Source organism: Malaclemys terrapin, chromosome 13 (assembly GCF_027887155.1).
Source record: "Malaclemys terrapin pileata isolate rMalTer1 chromosome 13, rMalTer1.hap1, whole genome shotgun sequence".
Lineage (NCBI taxonomy): Eukaryota > Metazoa > Chordata > Testudines > Emydidae > Malaclemys > Malaclemys terrapin.
The window spans coordinates 37,410,120-37,429,430 of record NC_071517.1 but is presented as its reverse complement, the minus strand read 5'-3'; the positions used below and the strand labels follow the sequence as shown (position 1 = coordinate 37,429,430).

At 51.2% G+C, this 19,311-nt stretch overlaps 1 protein-coding gene across 1 annotated transcript; it reads left to right on the top strand.

Moving 5' to 3' along the window:
- Positions 1–16,964, top strand: LOC128847772 (zinc finger protein RFP-like). The gene is made up of 7 exons (XM_054047464.1): positions 1–442; positions 10,420–10,515; positions 12,969–13,199; positions 13,523–13,545; positions 14,207–14,322; positions 14,933–14,977; positions 15,921–16,964. The coding sequence occupies exons 1-7, from the start codon at positions 38–40 to the stop codon at positions 16,424–16,426; spliced, it is 1,422 nt and encodes a 473-aa protein (XP_053903439.1). The 5' UTR covers positions 1–37; the 3' UTR covers positions 16,427–16,964.
- The last annotated feature ends 2,347 nt before the right edge of the window (positions 16,965–19,311 follow it).

The window sequence follows — 19,311 nt, the reverse complement described above, 5'->3', positions numbered from 1 at the left end:
TGAAAGTAACTTTTTGTTACCCTTCCCGCCAGAAGCAATGGCTGCAGAAAGTCTCCGGGATGAACTTTCTTGTCCCATCTGCCTGGAGTATTTCACAGACCCGGTGACTATTGAGTGTGGGCACAACTTCTGCCAGGTCTGCATCAGCCAGTGCTGGGGGGAGACGGAGCCAAACTTCTCCTGCCCCCAGTGCAGAGAAACCGCCCAGCAGAGAAACCTGCGGCCCAACAGGCAGCTGGGGAACGTGGTGGAGTTAGTGAAAGGACTGAGGTTCCAGGTGGTGACAGAGCCCAAGTGGGAGAGAATGTGTGAGAGGCACCAGGAGGCTCTGAAACTGTTCTGTGAGGAGGATCAAACCCCCATCTGCGTGGTGTGTGATAAATCTAAGGCTCACAGATCTCACAAGGTGGTTCCCATAGAGGAGGCTGCCCAGGAGTACAAGGTAGGAAATCTCCGCCCAGCATCAGTGTTTGCATCTATGGGGTTTTTCAGATCTATTTCCAGGCCCAGAGTACAGCTGCTCATGCAGACATCATGTAGCCTGCGGCCATAACTGTAGGTTCCCAGACTTCCAATGTTTGGGTTTCCTTCTAGTCTCACCGGAACTCCTCATGTCCTGCTGTCATAAAGGATGGTTTTTTTTTTTTTGTTAACTACAGTGTTGTGATAAAGATTTTTTAACCTTCCACATGGATCTCTGCTCTGACTTGAGGACCAATTTCCAGTAGTGGGTGGGGAAAAATATTCATTCTCTTGTGGTGCCCTTTTCCTCAGCTAGTATTTCTATTCCAACACATGTTCCTGCTGAGAGGGACACACCGGAACCAGCACTGCCAGCCCCCACCCTTCTAAAATCCTGAGATCTTTGAAAAGATTCAGTCAGACTCTGGGAATTGATCCTCCCACGCTCTGCTTCATTCATTTCAAACCAACAGAGCAATGATTTGATTCTCAGCAAAAGATGCTGGTGGATGCGAGGTTGAGGCAGTGGTGTTGTCAGAACTCCTGACTGGTGGACAGATGATGAAACCCAGTTTGCGCTCCTAGTCCCCAGGTGTCAGAATGAACTAGTTTAGGGTGACCAGATCGCAAGAGTGAAATATCAGGACACATTGGGTGAGTGGAGCGGGGGGAGGGGAGAGGACGACAATGACAGACACAGGTGCACAGAGCCATGAGAGGGGGCCCGAGGAAGCTGCGAGAGGGGTTGTATGGCCCCTGCTGCAGCCCGCACCACAAGCCACAGGGCAAGGACACCTATTGAATTCAATGAGAATTTTGCATGTGAATTTGTACCTAGTTCTGAGATTATAAAGCCAGAAGGGATCCGGTGATCACCTGGTCTCACTGCCTGTATAGCACAGACAGAGAACTTTCCCAAAATAATTCCTAGAGGATAGCTTTTAGAAAAAGCTTTTAGAAAAACACCATGACCCTTAGTATATTGTTAATTGTTAATTACTCTCATGATTGAAAAGGTATGCCTTATATCCAGTCTGAATTTGTCTAGCTGCAACTTCCAACCTTTGGCTCATGCTCTACCTTTCTCTGCTAGACTGAAGTGCCCATTATTAACTATTTGTTCCCCATGTAGATACTTACAGTCTATAACCAAGTCACTTCTTAACCTTCTTCTTGTTAAGCTAAATAGATTGAGGTCCTTGAGTCGATCACTATAAGATATGTTTTATAATCCTTTAATCAGTCTTGTGACTCTTCTCTGAACACTCTCCAATTTATCAATATCCTTCTTAAATTGTGCACACCAGAACTGGACACAGTATTCCAGCAGTGGTTGCACCAGTGCCAAATACAGAGATAAAATAACCTCTCTACTTCTGCTTGAGATTGCCCTATTTAGGCATCTGGTCACCCTATTTCTGTAGGCATTTCCCCAGGTTTTTTTGTAAAAATCAAAACTGAACTGCCCCATAAATTCTGGCATGTGGAATCATCGTGAAAGTCGCATGGCTCCAACCCTGCCGATGAACCTTTAGATCCACTGCACAGACTTCTGCCACTTGAGCTAATGGAGTAGATGATGGCAGAGGCAGTAGGTTGTCATCCTCTATGTGATAGATCAGCTCTATAGGGGGATGAGACACTTTTTTTGCACTGGGTTTCACAGCTATCTGCTGACAGAAGAGGAACTGTGAAACTCAGGAATCCTGGGTCTATTCCAGGCTCCTGAATGGAGTGGTCTCTAGTAGTCAAAGACCTTTCTTCCCTGTCCCCTCCAGTCTATGTCTATCCTATTGCTGTCTAACCCGCCCCAGCTCCTCATCTTATTTCAACAGCCCCCCACTACCGCTCTGGATTCCTTGTCCCAGTTTCCTGGTCCTGTCTCACTCTCCTCTCTCCCCGCCCCCATCCCTCAGATGGGATGTTCGTTCCAGACTGGCAAAATTATAAGGCTTCCCAACATTTCAACACTTCCCATTCTAAATTTTTGGTTGCTTAACTATAGGCTAGCTCTGCCTACAACAAAGCATATTCAGAACCTCTGATTAAAGGGATTATAAGTGTAGCAACCTCCATCATAGCTAGTCACCAAAGATTGAACCCGAGCCATCCAGACTTAAAAGCATGAGCTTCTACTACTTGAGTTCAAGATATAACTCCCTTAGCTGGTAGCTATACAGTTATCCTCTAAAAATCCACCAGAGGAGAGCACAAAACACATGTTGGACAGTGAATTACAAAAGTGCCAAATATTATTATTACACTTGCAATACTCTTCACAATGAACATCAGCGGGGGATAAACTGGAAGTTTAAGAATATTTGGAAAACAATTTTAGAATAACATTCAGTGCTGTGGTTTAAAAGAAAAAAAAACCTGTTAAAACTCATAACTTAGCAGTATTCAGTGTTTGAAAAAAAACAACTTTTAGGAGCTATGGGATACAAGTTAAGAATGTTGAAACAGGAAGATGCTATGCTTAGTTACCACTTGGGCAAGGCGGCGTGCTATGTAATACTTGCAATATTTCACTGTAATGTTTTACAATATATAGCAGCGCAATGCTGATTCCATTGATATTGTTGAGCAATTCATGCTGATTTTATTTCAGCCCACATCTTCATAGTTTTGAATACTATAGATCACAATTTTCAGCTCAGTTGGTCTGAACATGCAGAGCTTTAAAACTGCTATGCTCTAAACTGTATATTAACTACAATTTTATAAACCTGCATGTCAGAGAACTGTGTGCCACTACTACTAGACGGTGGCACAAGGCAATTCAGTGTGAATCACAGAAATGTAGGACTGGAAGGGACATCAACAGGTCATCTAGTCAAACCCCTGCACTGAGGCAGGACTGAGTAATAACAACACTAGACCATCCTTGACAGGTGTTTGTCTAACCTCTTAAAAAACTCCAATGACTGCTATTCCATAACCTCTTTAGGTAATTTGTCCAGTGCTTAACTACCTTTACAGTTAGGAAGTTTTTCCTAATGTCTAACCTAAATCTCCCTTGCTACAATTTAAGCCCATTGCTTCTTTTTCCTGCATGTCCTGAGTGGGACTGGAGTGGGTCCAGGCAGTGGGATTGGGGGAGGGAGGTCGAGGGAGTCGGTGGGTGTGTGGGGATGGACCAGGGGAATCAGGGTGGAGGAACTGAGGGGGACAGAACTGGGACTGGGGGAATCGGTGGGGGGGGGCTGAGGGGGATGGGACAGGACTGGGATGGGGGGAGTAGGGTGGGGCTGAGGGGAGCCTGAATGGGACAGGGTAGAGAGCTGTGTAGAGTGGGGCGGGGTGGGGGAGACAATGGGGCTGGGCTGGGGAGGGTTGGGGGTTTGGGGAGAGGGACAGGGTCTGGAGGGGATGAGACAGAGGGGAGCAGGACTGGAATGAGGGGAAGTTGAGGGGGGGGACAGCAGGGGGAGCGATGGGGGTGGGATGACAGGAGAGGCTGAAGAAGAGATTTGTGATAGGGCAGGGACTGAGGGCAGTGGGTTCGGGGTGGGAGGTAGAGGGGGGACTGCGGGGGAGGCTGAGGGAACAGGGTCAGGGTGGGGTCTGAGGGCAGTGGGTTGGGTCTACACTGGCACCTCTCAGCATTGCTGTGCCAGGCGGCAGACCTGCGCCAGCGCTACCCTGGCGATGGAAGAGTCCTCAGTGGAAATGCAGACTTCATGACACAGACCCTCCTCGTCACTTCAAACCTGATGCTGCTCTGGTCAGTCGCTAGGCTCTTGTCACTTTCAAACGCATGCAGGGTATCTGGCTCTTTTTCAGTTCTCAGGTTAAGAAAAGCCTCTGCATTTTGTGAGGGCTTCAGCATTCACATTCCTACTTGACAAACTGTCTGCCTGACACATTGCTCCCAGGGCATTCATCTTTATTCATTATCGGCAGGTCCATCAGATTAACGAGCAACACAGGGGGAAGCAACACAATGGTGTCAAGGATTTTTAATTTTTCAAACCACTTTGGCCTCAACAGGGATAACAGCAAATCTGGACAGAGCAGATGGGTGTCAGGATGGGTTTGGGTATTTATTTATTTATTTATTTTAAGTGAAAATGTTTGGGTCTGAGCAAAGGCTGCAAACTTCCCTTTGGAAACCTCTGCTGATCTTTTGCCCCAGGGGCTAACGACAGCCTGGAATCCGGGACAGATTTCCACATCCATGCAGGGTGAGATGATCGAGGGGAAGGGAAGGGAGGGACTGTGGGGGAGGCTGTTGGAACAGGGGCAGGGACTGAGGGCAGTGGGTCGGGTGAGATGATCGGGGGGAGGGGAGGGACTGTGCGGGAGGCAGAGGGAACAGGGTCATAGAATCATAGAATCATAGAATATCAGAGTTGGAAGGGACCTCAAGAGGTCATCTAGTCCAACCCCCTGCTCAAAGCAGGACCAATTCCCAGCTAAATCATCCCAGCCAGGGCTTTGTCAAGCCGGGCCTTAAAAACCTCCAAGGAAGGAGACTCCACCACCTCCCTAGGTAACGCATTCCAGTGTTTCACCACCCTCCTAGTGAAATAGTTTTTCCTGATATCCAACCTGGACCTCCCCCACTGCAGCTTGAGACCATTGCTCCTTGTTCTGTCATCTGCCACCACTGAGAACAGCCGAGCTCCATCCTCTTTGGAACCCCCCTTCAGGTAGTTGAAGGCTGCTATCAAATCCCCCCTCATTCTTCTCTTCTGGAGACTAAACAATCCCAGTTCTCTCAGCCTCTCCTCATAAGTCATGTGCTCCAGACCCCTAATCATTTTTGTTGCCCTCCGCTGGACTCTTTCCAATTTTTCCACATCCTTCTTGTAGTGTGGGGACCAAAACTGGACACAGTATTCCAGATGAGGCCTCACCAATGTCGAATAAAGGGGAACGATCACGTTCCTCGATCTGATGGCAATGCCCCTACTTATACAGCCCAAAATGCCGTTAGCCTTCTTGGTAACAAGAGCACACTGTTGACTCATATCCAGCTTCTCGTCCACTGTGACCCCTAGGTCCTTTTCAGCAGAACTGCTACCTAGCCATTCGGTCCCTAGTCTGTAGCAGTGCATGGGATTCTTCCGTCCTAAGTGCAGGACTCTGCACTTGTCCTTGTTGAACCTCATCAGGTTTTTTTCTGCCCAATCCTCTAATTTGTCTAGGTCCCTCTGTATCCGATCCCTACCCTCTAGTGTATCTACCACGCCTCCTAGTTTAGTGTCATCTGCAAACTTGCTGAGAGTGCAGTCCACACCATCCTCCAGATCATTAATAAAGATATTAAACAAAACCGGCCCCAGGACCGACCCTTGGGGCACTCCACTTGAAACCGGCTGCCAACTAGACATGGAGCCATTGATCACTACCCGTTGAGCCCGACGATCTAGCCAGCTTTCTATCCACCTTACAGTCCATTCATCCAGCCCATACTTCTTTAACTTGGTGGCAAGAATACTGTGGGAGACAGTATCAAAAGCTTTGCTAAAGTCAAGAAATAACACATCCACTGCTTTCCCCTCATCCACAGAGCCAGTTATCTCATCATAGAAGGCAATTAGGTTAGTCAGGCACGACTTCCCCTTCGTGAATCCATGCTGACTGTTCCTGATCACTTTCCTCTCCTCTAAATGTTTCATAATTGATTCCTTGAGGACCTGCTCCATGATTTTTCCAGGGACTGAGGTGAGGCTGACTGGCCTGTAGTTCCCCGGATCCTCCTTCTTCCCTTTTTTAAAGATGGGCACTACATTAGCCTTTTTCCAGTCATCTGGGACCTCCCCCGATCGCCATGAGTTTTCAAAAATAATGGCTAATGGCTCTGCAATCTCACCCGCCAACTCCTTTAGCACCCTCGGATGCAGCGCATCCGGCCCCATGGACTTGTGCACGTCCAGTTTTTCTAAATAGTCCCGAACCACTTCTTTCTCCACAGAGGGTTGGCCACCTTCTCCCCATGCTGTACTGCCCAGTGCAGCAATCTGGGAGCTGACCTTGTGCGTGAAGACAGAGGCAAAAAAATCATTGAGTACATTAGCTTTTTCCACATCCTCGGTCACTAGGTTGCCTCCCTCATTCAGTAAGGGGCCCACACTTTCCTTGATTTTCTTCTTGTTGCTAACATACCTGAAGAAACCCTTCTTGTTACTCTTAACATCTCTTGCTAACTGCAACTCCAAGAGTGATTTGGCCTTCCTGATTTCACTCCTGCACGCCTGAGCAATATTTTTATACTCCTCCCTGGTCATTTGTCCAATCTTCCACTCCTTATAAGCCTCTTTTTTGCGTTTAAGATCAGCAAGGATTACACTGTTTAGCCAAGCTGGTCGCCTGCCATATTTACTATTCTTTCTACACATTGGGATGGTTTGTTCCTGCAACCTCAATAAGGATTCTTTAAAATACAGCCAGCTCTCCTGGACCCCTTTGCCCTTCATGTTATTCTCCCAGGGGATCCTGCCCATCTGTTCCCTGAGGGAGTCAAAGTCTGCTTTTCTGAAGTCCAGGGTCCGTATTCTGCTGCTCTCCTTTCTTCCTTGTGTCAGGATCCTGAACTCGACCATCTCATGGTCACTGCCTCCCAGGTTCCCATCCACTTTTGCTTCCCCTACTAGTTCTTCCCTGTTTGTGAGCAGCAGGTCAAGAAAAGCTTTGCCCCTAGTTGGTTCCTCCAGCACTTGCACCAGGAAATTGTCCCCTACACTTTCCAAAAATTTCCTGGATTGCCTGTGCACCGCTGTATTGCTCTCCCAGCAGATATCAGGGTGATTAAAGTCTCCCATGAGAACCAGGGCCTGTGATCTAGCAACTTCTGCTAGTTGCCAGAAGAAAGCCTCGTCCACCTCGTCCCCCTGGTCTGGTGGTCTATAGCAGACTCCAACCACGACATCACCCTTGTTGCTCACACTTCTCAACTTTATCCAGAGACTCTCAGGTTTTTCTGCAGTATCATACCGGAGCTCTGAGCAGTCATACTCCTCTCTTACATACAACGCAACTCCCCCACCTTTTCTGCCCTGCCTGTCCTTCCTGAACAGTTTATATCCATCCATGACAGTACTCCAGTCATGTGAGTTATCCCACCAAGTCTCTGTTATTCCAATCACATCATAGTTCCCTGACTGTGCCAGGACTTCCAGTTCTCCCTGCTTGTTTCCCAGGCTTCTTGCATTTGTGTATAGGCACTTAAGATAACTCAACGATCGTCCCTCTTTCTCAGCATGAGACAGGAGTCCTCCCCTGTTGCGCTCTCCTGCTTGTGCTTCCTCCCAGGATCCCATTTCCCCACTTACCTCAGGGCTTTGGTCTCCTTCCCCCGGTGAACCTAGTTTAAAGCCCTCCTCACTAGGTTAGCCAGCCTGCTGGCGAAGATGCTCTTCCCTCTCTTCGTTAGGTGGAGCCCGTCTCTGCCTAGCACTCCTTCTTCTTGGAAGACCATCCCATGGTCGAAGAATCCAAAGCCTTCTCTCCGACACCACCTGCGTAGCCATTCGTTGACTTCCACGATTCGACGGTCTCTACCCCGGCCTTTTCCCTGCACAGGGAGGATGGACGAGAACACCACTTGCGCCTCAAACTCCTTTATCCTTCTTCCCAGAGCCACGTAGTCTGCAGTGATCCGCTCAAGGTCATTCTTGGCAGTATCATTGGTGCCCACGTGGAGAAGCAGGAAGGGGTAGCGATCCGAGGGCTTGATGAGTCTCGGCAGTCTCTCCGTCACATCGTGTATCCTAGCTCCTGGCAAGCAGCAGACCTCTCGGTTTTCCCGGTCAGGGCGGCAGATAGATGACTCAGTCCCCCTGAGGAGGGAGTCCCCGACCACCACCACCCTCCTCCTCCTCTTGGGAGTGGTGGTCGTGGAACCCCCATCCCTAGGACAGTGCATCTTTTGCCTTCCAATCGGTGGAGTCTCCTTCTGCTCCCTTCCCTCAGATGGGCCATCTAGTCCACTCTCCGCATTAGCACCTGTAGAGAGAACATGGAAACGATTCCTCACCTGTATCTCCATTGCTGGTGCATGGACGCTCCTCTTTCTTCTTCTGGAGGTCACATGCTGCCAAACCTCCTCACTATCCTTCTGTCCCTGCTGCGCCTGCTCTGAATCTTCAGAACATTGTGGCCGTAGAAGCATCTCCTGACGTCTGTCCAGGAAATCTTCATTTTCCCTTATGCAACGCAGAGTTGATACTTGTTTCTCCAGCCCTCGAACCTTCTCCTCCAATATGGAGACCAGCTTGCATTTTGTGCAGACAAAGTCGCTTCTGTCCTGCGGAAGAAAGACAAACATGGCACAACCTGTGCAGGTTACAACAGCTGATCGCTCACCTTCCATATCACCGTCCTCTTAGGAGCTTCCTCAACTGTTGCAGGAACTACTCGGAGAAACCTGCAGATGAAAGCCTCAGTGCGCTCTCCCCAAGCGAACTCCCGCTGTTAGCCTCTGCTGTTCGCCGCTCAGCTGGTTCGCTGCTGACTGCCCTTATATACCAGTCAGGCCCACTCAAGGCCCAGCTGGAACAAAGCACTCCCAATTCACACTTTTCAAACAAACAAGCAAGCAATCAAGCACACGGTCAAACTGACCAACTGTCCCAGCAGCAGACACTCAGATACTCACCAACACAGCCCCCCTAATGCAGCACTTAGCGTACCTCCTCTCGGACAGCTCCCAGGCAAACTCCCACTGTTAGCCTCTGCTGTTCGCCGCTCAGCTGGTTCGCTGCTGACTGCCCTTATATACCAGTCAGGCCCACTCAAGGCCCAGCTGGAACAAAGCACTCCCAATTCACACTTTTCAAACAAACAAGCAAGCAATCAAGCACACGGTCAAACTGACCAACTGTCCCAGCAGCAGACACTCAGATACTCACCAACACAGCCCCCCTAATGCAGCACTTAGCGTACCTCCTCTCGGACAGCTCCCAGGCAAACTCCCGCTGTTAGCCTCTGCTGTTCGCCGCTCAGCTGGGTCAGGGGAGCTGAGGGCAGTGGATTGAGGGTGGGGGCACAGGGAGGACTGCGGGGGAGGCTGAAGGAACAGGGTCAGAGTGGGGGCTGAGGGAAGTGGGTTGGGTGAGATGATCGGGGGAAGGGGAGGGACTGTGGGGGAGGCAGAGGGAACAGGGTTGGGGGCTGAGGGCAGTGGATAGAGGGTGGGGGGTACAAGGGGACACTGCGGGGGAGGCTGAGGGAACAGGGTCAGGGTGGGGGCTGAGGGTAGTGGGTCTGAGGGGAGTCCCCCCAGAGGGACCTGCCAGGGGGCCAGGTGAGCCCAGCAGTGCTTACCTGGAGCGGCTCCCAGGAAGCATCCAGCAGGCAGGTCTCTCCCAGTCCCTCTGGCCCCTTCCTAGGGTCGGGTCGAGGGGAGGGGGGCAGGAGGGGTCTCTGCCCCGCAACCACTGCCTGCTGCCAGAGTCTATAAGCCCCACCCCGCTGCAGCACGCAGGGGAGCGAGACCTCCTCGCTGCCTCTCTGTGTGCCGGGGCAGGGGCAGGGCTGCACTTTGCAGGCTCCTGCCGGCCGGGCGGTGGGCCCAGTGGGCTGGCGCCGCCATGCCGGGAGCTCAGCTGCGCGCTGCCCCAGGGCCCAGGGAGGAAAGGTGAGTGGAGCCGGTGGCGCTGGCTTGCTGCGGTCCCCCTCAGATAGGGTGACCAGACGTCCTGACCAATGTAAGTTCGGGACGCGGGACAAGTCCCCTAAAATCGGGACTGTCCCGATAATATTGGAACGTCTGGTCACCCAAAACTAGTTCTCCTTTGCTACCTGCTGCTTTCCACCAGTTCCTGCATTGTCCATGGCCTGGCCTGTGAGTTGCCATGTGGGTGCTCTCCTGGCCTGCTGCTGTAACAGGCTGGAAACGTAAATCCGTGCAGCAGCGTTATTGCATGGGGAGGGAGGGAATCATTGCTCCTCAAGCTCCAAAAGAAAAAAAATTAACACCCCCCACTCCCCCCATTTGTCTTTGCCCAGGAACAATTGCAGACCCGACTGCAGGCTCTGAAAAAAGAGAGAGAAAAGCTCCTGGGATGGAAACTGACAGGAGAGAAGAGAAGCTCACAGTACCTGGTAGGTACCCAGTGGTGTTACCCAGCAGGGTCGTGGGGATGAATGTGTGGGAGGTTTGTGCGTCTCCGGCACCGTGTGCTTCTGGTTTGGGATCGTGTGTGTCTCTCCCTGTTCCCCTCCGTGGGCTGGAGTGAGACTGGGACTCCTTGCCTGGCTCTGGGGCTGGAGCAGATTCCCCAGGAGCTCTGGGCAGCCTTGGGACAGGGCAGATGCTGATCGAATCCAGCAGCAGGTGCAGCCTGTGCTCCCCTCTGCTCAGAATGGACGGGATGTGGGGTCATGGCCCTGCCTCCTCCCTTCAGCTCTGGCAGTGCCAAGGCTGCGTTAATGCTCCATCCCCAGCTATCAGAGAGGCCTGCTCGGCTCGGCTTCAGGCTTGATCTTTGCCTGTGTCTGCACACGCTGTCTGTTTCGCTCTATGCCAGGGGTGGGCAAATCGGCCCTCGGGCTGGATCCGGCCCATCAGGGCTTTGGATCTGACCCGCAGGACTGCCGGCGCCACATCCCTGCGGCCTCTGTAGCGGGGGCTAGAGGGCTCCGCGCGCTACCCTCGCCTGCAGACACTGCCCCCCGCAGCTCCCATTGACCGGGAACAGAGAACTGCGGCCAATAGGAGCTTCGGGGGAGGTACCTGCAGGCGAGGGCAGCATGCGGAACCCTCTGCCCCACCCTCCTCCAAGGTCCGCAGGGATCTGGTGCCAGCCGCTTCCTGCCCTGGCTCTGGTGCGCGCCGCTGCCACCCCGGAGCCGCTCTAAGTAAGTGGCATCGGGCCGGAGCCCGAACCCCAAACCCACCCTGCACCCCAACCCTCTGCCCCGAGCCCCCTCCCACACTCCTCCTGCACCTCATCCCCCTGCTGCACCCCTCTTGCACCCCAACCCCCTGCCCTGAGCCCTCTCCTACACCCTGCACACCTGCTGAGCCCCAACCCCTTGCTCTGAGCCCCTTCCTGCACACTGCACCCCCTCCCACACCCTGCACTCCCTCCCACACCCCAACCCCCTGCCCCAGCCCTACATTCATGGCCCTGCATGCAATTTCCCCACCCAGATGTGGCCCTCGGGCCAAAAAGTTTGCCCACCCCTGTGCTATAAGGTGCAGTTGAAGCTGTGTCAGTCCCAGGATATTGGAGAGACAAGGGGGAGAGGTGAGATCTTTGATTGCACCAATTTCTGTTGGTGAGAGAGACAAGCTTACACACTACCCAGAGCTCTTCTTCAAGTCTGGGCTGGAGAGCTCTGGGTGGCTCGAAAGCTTCTCTCTCTCCGACGGAAGTCGCTCCAATCAAAGAGATCACCTCAGCCCCTTGTCTCTCTCTATTATAGATGAGCACTAGAGTGTCAATAGCTAAATGACAGCTAAGCTCTCATGCTAAGTGCTGATGGTTTCACAGGACTCTTAAACTCACCTGCATCCTGACGTTGTCTTGGAAAATCACTGTGCCCCATCCAGGCATGAGACAGGGTAATTGGACCGAATCAGAGTCATGTGGCCAACGGGCTGCAGAGGTAAAGGGCTCAGACGAAAAGAACCTGACATTCAATTTGTCTCCCATTCTCATAACTTTTCTGGGCCCACCTATGGCTCAGATCATTGCACCGATCAACCCCAACTGAGCTGAGTCTGACTGGATTTCACCTTGGCTAGTGTCTGGCACCCAGGGCCACACCAGGGAAGCAGCATCTTAGAAGTTATTAGAGGCTCTGTGAATATGCATAGATCTTGGATACGCACATGGGAAAGTGATATGAGCATGCTCCAGGAGACAAGTGCACCTCAAGCCAGAGTGCGGAGTGGTAGCAGGCAGCTGTGGAAAGAGGGCAGAGTTAAGGTTGGGTGGCAGTGTGTGTGGGAGGCACGACCTTAACTCTGCATTCCCTTGTTTTCAGAGCTGTGTTTGTCTTCACTTCATTCTTGATTTCATGGTACAAGTTTATGGCCTGGGGCTGCACTAGAGATCCTGATCTCTGCACTAACACAGTTAGCTTTTAGGGACTGAATTCTCATGTCTCTCCAGAGGTGTGGCTAGGCGTCCTTCTGGGGCATGTGAATATCAGGAACTTCCTCAGTGAAACTTGGGAGTTTTGGTTTGTTTTCTTATTTTAATTTGGGTTTTCTTTACCCCTTTCGGTCTCTCTCAGGAAGTCTCTGCTCGTGTACCTTGGAGTCCTGTCCTTTCTGCTACTGGAAGGACTGAGATTGTCAGAGGTCATCGATCACAACAGAATTAAACCATGTCAGATGGGAAGGGAATTTAGGGCAAGTTGGGACTTCCTAGGAAAACCTTTTCTCTGGTCAAATGGGGAAAGTTTCTGTCTGTTTTTGAGGTGCTGAATACTTAGAGGTTGCAATGAAATTCCCCCTCCTGCTGACACAGGGCTGTGTGAAATCTCCCCTGCCTGTTGGTGTGTCCTTGACGTGCCCTTTCCCTGTTTGTGCCTCATCTTTACAGGGAAAGACAGAAGCTGAGAGAGAGGAAATTGTGTCTCAATTTAAGCAGCTGCACCAGTTTCTGGAGAAAGAAGAGCGACTCCTGCTGGCCCGACTGGGAGATCTGGAGAAGGAGATTGTGAAGCTGCAGGATGAAAATATCACCAAACTCTCCGCTGAGATTTCCCGTCTCAGCGAGCTGATCAGCGAGATGGAGGGGAAGTGCCAGCAGCCAGCGAGTGAATTCCTGCAGGTGAGCCCTCAGAGCCTTGGAGATATTTGGGAAATGGATGAATGGGGAGACCCATGTGGCTTGGAGTGCAGGATCCTAACACTACAGTGGAACTCACTGTTTCTAGTTTTTACATAGGAATCCTCTCTCTCGCTCTCTCTTTAATGGTACCTCATTTTATTGTTATGAACTACTGTTAAAATGTGAATTCTCTGGTTTATGATCACTTCCACTTGCTTCTGTTTTATTATTCTCTTTTGTATTATTAATAATTTGATTGGGGTTTGAACAGCTTCCATATCACTTGTAACGGAGCTCTTTTTTCTCTGTCTCCTCCTCTCTAGGACGTCAGAAGCACGTTGAGCAGGTACATGGCTTCGTCTCACTCTCAGGGACAAGTTACTGTGCGGGGGAGGGTCTTGAGCCCCATGCGAGGCCCACATCTCCTCAGGGCACCATGGCCAACTCTGCGGGGCAGGGTCACCCCTCAGATCCAAATCCCCCCTCTGCTGACTTTACTCCTGGGATTGATGCTCTTCGAGACGCTGAGATGATGAAGCATGGGGGCAGGTTAATAGACCAGAATAGATCTATTAAATCTCTTGTGTCCTGTGGAACGGCAATACGGACCCTTCCAGAGCAGCAGTAGTCAAATATGTCCAGCTTGTGTCTGTTTGGCACCCTGTGTGAGGTGATTTGGGGTTAGTGGTCTCCATCCATTTCTGACTGGGCAGGTGTGCACGCTAAAAAGCTTAGCGGAGTCAATGCAGCTTGTAGGCCCATCTGCCTGCTCCACTTCCCCTCGATGTCGTCTCTCACCAGGTCATGCTGGAAACAAACTGGGCTGCTGTGGGTGAAGCTTGTGCTGCCATTGCCTGAGCGGTACCTGCTCTGAGGCCAGGATACATAGAACAATCCAGCCTCCAGGCCCCGCAGTCCAGCAGCTTTCACTGGCATGAAATTCATCTGAAATGAGGATAAAATCGTGATTTACAATCAATTAATTAGAGAATTCTGTTTCTCTCCAGGTGCGAGAAGGGGAAGTTCCAGAAGCCAGTGGCGATTTCTCCAGATCTGGCAAAGAGACTTGGTGATTTTACCCAGAAAAACATTGTACTAAAGGAGACTCTGAAGAAATGCCAAGGTATTGAGCAGGGATTGAAAAAGGAAAATGGAGTCTGATCTCTGTGAATGTTGGAGGAAACGGCCCTCCAATTAGCTGCGAATGTAAAACCCAATTTAAGAACATGGAAGAAATATAGACAAAGTTTTGAATTAGCTAAGCAAATTTTTCCACTACACAAGAGATTTATGGAAAAACAAGCACAGTCCGAATGTGATTCATTGTCACCTTGTTTGCCCTAATTCTTGAGGACTGCAAAGAACTTGGCTGAGATAAATTCTGTGCTAACGCAAAGGGCTCCATCTTCTTGTCCTGAGTCTGTTTCATTCCAGTCTGATCTGTCTAAGAATTTTTTCTTGTAGAAAGGAGAGAAACACTAAATGCCACTTAAGCCATGTTTATAACCATGTTATTAGTGCAGAAAGGGGTCCATAAGCCTGATACTGGCCCATCTCCATAGGCAAATTTTACACTACATTTTTACACTTTGTTTCTTTCTCTGGGTCTCCCTGCCTTTCCCCCCCCTGTTCATGGCCCAGAACTAAAGCACAGTTATTCTGATTATTTGTAGAAATCCTGCATGAAACATAATTTTGTACATGAAATCTCTTTCTCTCCCTCTCCTCCCTAGAAACTCTGATGTTTGAACTGCAGACAGCAAGTAAGTGGATCTCTGGCAAAAGGGGGTAGGGGAATGGGTGGGGTTTACATGGATTGAGAGAAAAGGACAATTTGTGTTTGTGGCACTGGATTCACTTGAGGAAGAATCTTCTGAGATTGAACAAAACAGAGGCCCCCATCCATAGAGAGTGAGCATTGCAGGGGAGGGGGCTGGGCACTCCAATATATTATCAACCTCTTAATTATTGTGCAATGTACTGACTGAGTGAGGGCTCTGACTCCTCTGTTATGCTGAGGGGGTGGGTGCCTGGTCTGACCCTCCCTCAGTGTGTCCATAGGACATCGCCCATTCTCTGTCTCTCCCTGTGGGTCCCACCTCTTCCTTCCCCCTGGGCTCTTGGGTTGCCAACTAGGCCCCTCCATCCTCTCTGTCTTTGGGAGGTCTTCTGTGGACACTGCCTCCTCCTCTCCCATTCGCCATGGGCTGGGGGCCCTGCCCTGGTGTACCCACCAACTCCCTCCCACCCCCTTCCACCCAGGGCTACTGCCTCCTCCCCTTGTCCCAGGTGCACTGGGGTTTGTGCTCCCCTCTCTGCTGCCTCCTTGATTCCCTCTGACTGGGGGTGTCTCCCCAAGAGGCGGCTGAGGCTGATGCCCCTTCGGTCCCACCCCAGACTCTGCTGCCTGCCCCGCCCCGCCCTGTCCCTGCTGCTGGGAGTGGGGAGCCGCAGCACGGGGAGCAGGAAGATGCAGCAGGGGAGGAGATGGAGATGCAGAATCTGCAGCTATAACAGCACCTCTAGGCCCTGGGAGGTGGGAGCCCCAGTGAAATCCCTGCTCAGCCCCAGCACAGAGGCAGCTCCCTGAGACCCAGGACAGAGAGGCAGGAAATCGGGGAGGGTCCCAGCCAGGACAGGGCTGCTGGGGAGTGTGAGAAATGGTCCCAGCCTCCCCCGGCACTGAGCTCTGCCCCTAACGCTCTGATTCTCTCTCTCCAGTGAATGTGACTCTGGATCCAGACACGGCTCATCCCCAACACGTCCTGTCTGAAGACTGGAAATGTGTGAGATGGGGAGACACACCACAGCGACTGCCCAACAAGCCTGAGAGATTTGTGCTGGCCTGTGAGGGATTCACCTCAGGGAGACATTGCTGGGAGGTGGAGATGGGGTGTGGGCGATGCTGGGCTGTAGGAGTGGCCAGAGAGTCTGTGAGGAGGAAGCGGGGGTTGAGTTTTAACCCTGAGGAGGGGATCTGGGCTGTGCAGTGGCTGCATGGGGATCAATATCAGGCTCGCACCGCCCCTGAGTCCACAGTGTTACTGGGCTGGATCCCCGGCAGGATCCGGGTTTGTCTGGACTGTGACGAGGGGCAGGTGGCATTTTTCAGTGTTGAAAACAAGGCCCTGATCTTCACTTTCCCACCAGCGTCTTTCAAGGGGGAGAGAATCCGCCCTTGGTTCTGTTTCTGGGACAGTGAAACCCAGCTGAGACTCTGTTCCTGATGCACAAGGTTATCTATCCCCCTGCAGTCCATGAAATGGGCTTCTCAAGCCTCTGGCACCCTCATTTCTTTGACCCTGGAATCTAAAGTGGGCTGGTGACCTGTTCTCCCCCCTACAAACAAACAGACAAACCCACCCAACCCTCAGGGACATTGACCAGCCTGTTTGTCACTGTTCTCTATGATCCCGGAGGACTCTAGCATTCTGCCTGGTCAGAGAGCAAGAGGAGGAGTCCTTGGTGAGGGAGGACAGTACAGGTGGCAAATATTTGGGGCACGGGAGGGGCAGGAGAAAATGGCTAATCTTCACTTTTGATGAGTGTTTTCTAGAATTTAACGAAGGTATTTTTATATCAAGCCCGCGGAGGTTGTGTTTTATGGTTCCCACGCTCAGTGGCTGCTGCAGGCGTTTTTGTTTTTTCACCAAGTGGATTCTGTATCTTCACAGCTGTAAAAATGCTGAAATGTTTGTGTCTCACAATGATTTCTCCTGTCTACTGCTGGGTAAAATATAGCACTAAACCCAGAAGCCATCAGAACTACTTGCTTCACCAGTGTGGGGTTTGTTTGCTTTTACTGACATGCTCGGTGGGGTCGAGGTGGGTTACAGGTCATTAGAATTGCAACAAAAGCAACCCCTCTGGAATTGCAACAACAGTAACGATCATTTTTCAGAGTAGAAGCCGTGTTAGTCTGTATCCGCAAAAAGAACAGGAGTACTAGTGGCACCTTAGTACTCCTGTTCTTTTTAGTAATGATCATGTCTCTGCTAGGCCACATTCAGGTGCTTTCACCCAGTGTCTGTTGGATCCGAATTTCCCAGCCTGGGCGCATCAAGCATTCAGACAGTACAGTGACATGTAGCTAGTTACTGGTCCAAACTTCTCATAGAGGAGGGTCACATGCGTAGTTGTGCGGAACCTCTACTGGCCACGTTCAGAAACAAAAGGGCATCATCATCTGTTTGACGAGACTTTGGACATACAGTGTGTGCAAGGTTATGCTGTGCAGAAGATGCCATTTTACTCTACAAAAGGGCAATGATCCAAATTCATCCCTGCCTCTAAGTGGGTGCCCACCTCATTCAATGAGGTGCCAGATCCCTCTCTGCTGCACATTGGTGTTTTTCCATTGAAGTGAATGGGCAAGAGCTCCAGGGGGAGTAAATAAGTGTAGCTTCATTGACTTAAATGGACCTCTATCAGCTTACAGCAGTGGTCACGAGTTAATCTTTCTTTCTTTCTCTTTGTTTCTAGTGTAGCTGCTCTTAAATTAAAATTAAAAGAAGAGAAAAGAAAGGCAATGGCTCTCCCACCAGGAGCGCTTGTATCGATTGGATTGTCAGTTTGGGGCATTGTGGGAGGGCTCCTGGTGGCCAGTAACAGTTGACATAAGCAATGCAGTGTCTACACTGACACTGTGTTGACCTAACTACATTGAACGTGACCCGATACCGCTCGAGGAGGTGGAGTTCTTACATCGGCGTAGAGAGCCACTCACGTCGGTGGAAGCCAGATTTAAGTGACGACACTTCCACAGCCAGGTTGACAGAAGGCACTTTTGTTGACTTAATGGTTTAGTGTAGACCAGGCCCTGGTGTGGTAACACTCAACTCCTGTTATCATGGGACAGGCAAAGCATGGGAGTGAGGAGCGGGTTACTGTGGCATAGAGAGGCTAATGAAAACTAGTTACGGTGCTCCTCTACCCACAAAGCAGGCCTACAGCCTTAACATAGGACTACTCGCAAAAGCTTTACTAGTAACATTTGCCTTATTTTGGCACATCCTTGTCCGCCTCCATGCTCAATTTTGAGTCCTGTCACTAACCCTGATGAAGTAAAACCACCACAAATGACAAAAGCCCTCTACTGGCCCTGTTCGTCCAGTATGATGCCTGTGTGGGGGCTGCATGATGGGTACCAGCAAAAATAACCCTCCAGCAATGTCCCTGTCACTGCTCGGGTGACTGCTCCGATCACAATTTGGAACTCTCCCGCCAAGGGGTCACAATTTGGAACTCTCCCGCCAAGTGGCTGGAATCTCCCATTCCTCCACCTTTAGCCCATGTGTTTTGGAAATTCCTCTGTCCCTGCAGCCCACCTTGGTGAGCTCAGGTGTGGCTCTACCTGCTGCTCCAGCTAAAGGTCCTGTTGCCGTCTGGTCCAGGAAAGGAGTCCTACATCAGTGGTTCTCAACCTTTTGGGGCTCAGGAGCCATTTGTCAATATTTATGGCCTGTTGTGACCCAGTAAATAGCCTGGGGGTGGAGGGCCTGGGGTGGTTTCGGTTGGATCCTGCCCTCTGGAGGGGTTGGGTGACCAGCCAGGCACTCACCGCACAGTGGTGGCTCCTGTAGCTCCTGTGTTGTGGGGCTGGCTGGGCTTGGCTCTCCGTTCTGGGCGTTGCAACCTCCAGGGTTGCAGTGCTGTTCGGGTTCCTCCCCATCCCCCCCTGACTGGACCAAATCTGTGTGAGTGGAGCTGTGCCCTGGCTCATGGGGTTGCAGGGCCACTCACTCAGGTTTGGCCTACCCAGACTCCCATCACCATGATGGCTGGGCCAAACTGAGTGGTGCTGGGACCCCAGAGGTTGCGGTGCCTGGAGTAGGGTGGTGAGCCCAGGCAGCCCCATGGGACAGGAGCTGCCATGTGACCCTTTGAAACATTCTGGTGATCCAATTTTTGGTCCCAGCCCACGGGTTGAGTCGAGAAACCCTGGAGTAGATGTCTTCAGCCTGTGTTGGGGCAGGGAGCAGTGCAAGCTCTGCTACAGAATCCCCGCAGACATAAAGGTGTCTATTCCCACATTTCAAAGGTGAGACAGATGTTGGTGTAGGACAGAGAAGAGCAGGAATGCCAGGCAAAGGGGAAGAAACTCCAGCAGTTG

Excerpts from the sequence above, each read along its gene's own strand:
- LOC128847772 (XM_054047464.1), top strand. The coding sequence starts at position 38 with ATGGCTGCAGAAAGTCTCCGGGATGAACTTTCTTGTCCCATCTGCCTG. Across the intron at positions 443-10,419 it reads AGGCTGCCCAGGAGTACAAG|GAACAATTGCAGACCCGACT; the intron begins GTAGGAAATCTC and ends GTCTTTGCCCAG. Across the intron at positions 14,978-15,920 it reads AGCAAGTAAGTGGATCTCTG|TGAATGTGACTCTGGATCCA; the intron begins GCAAAAGGGGGT and ends CTCTCTCTCCAG.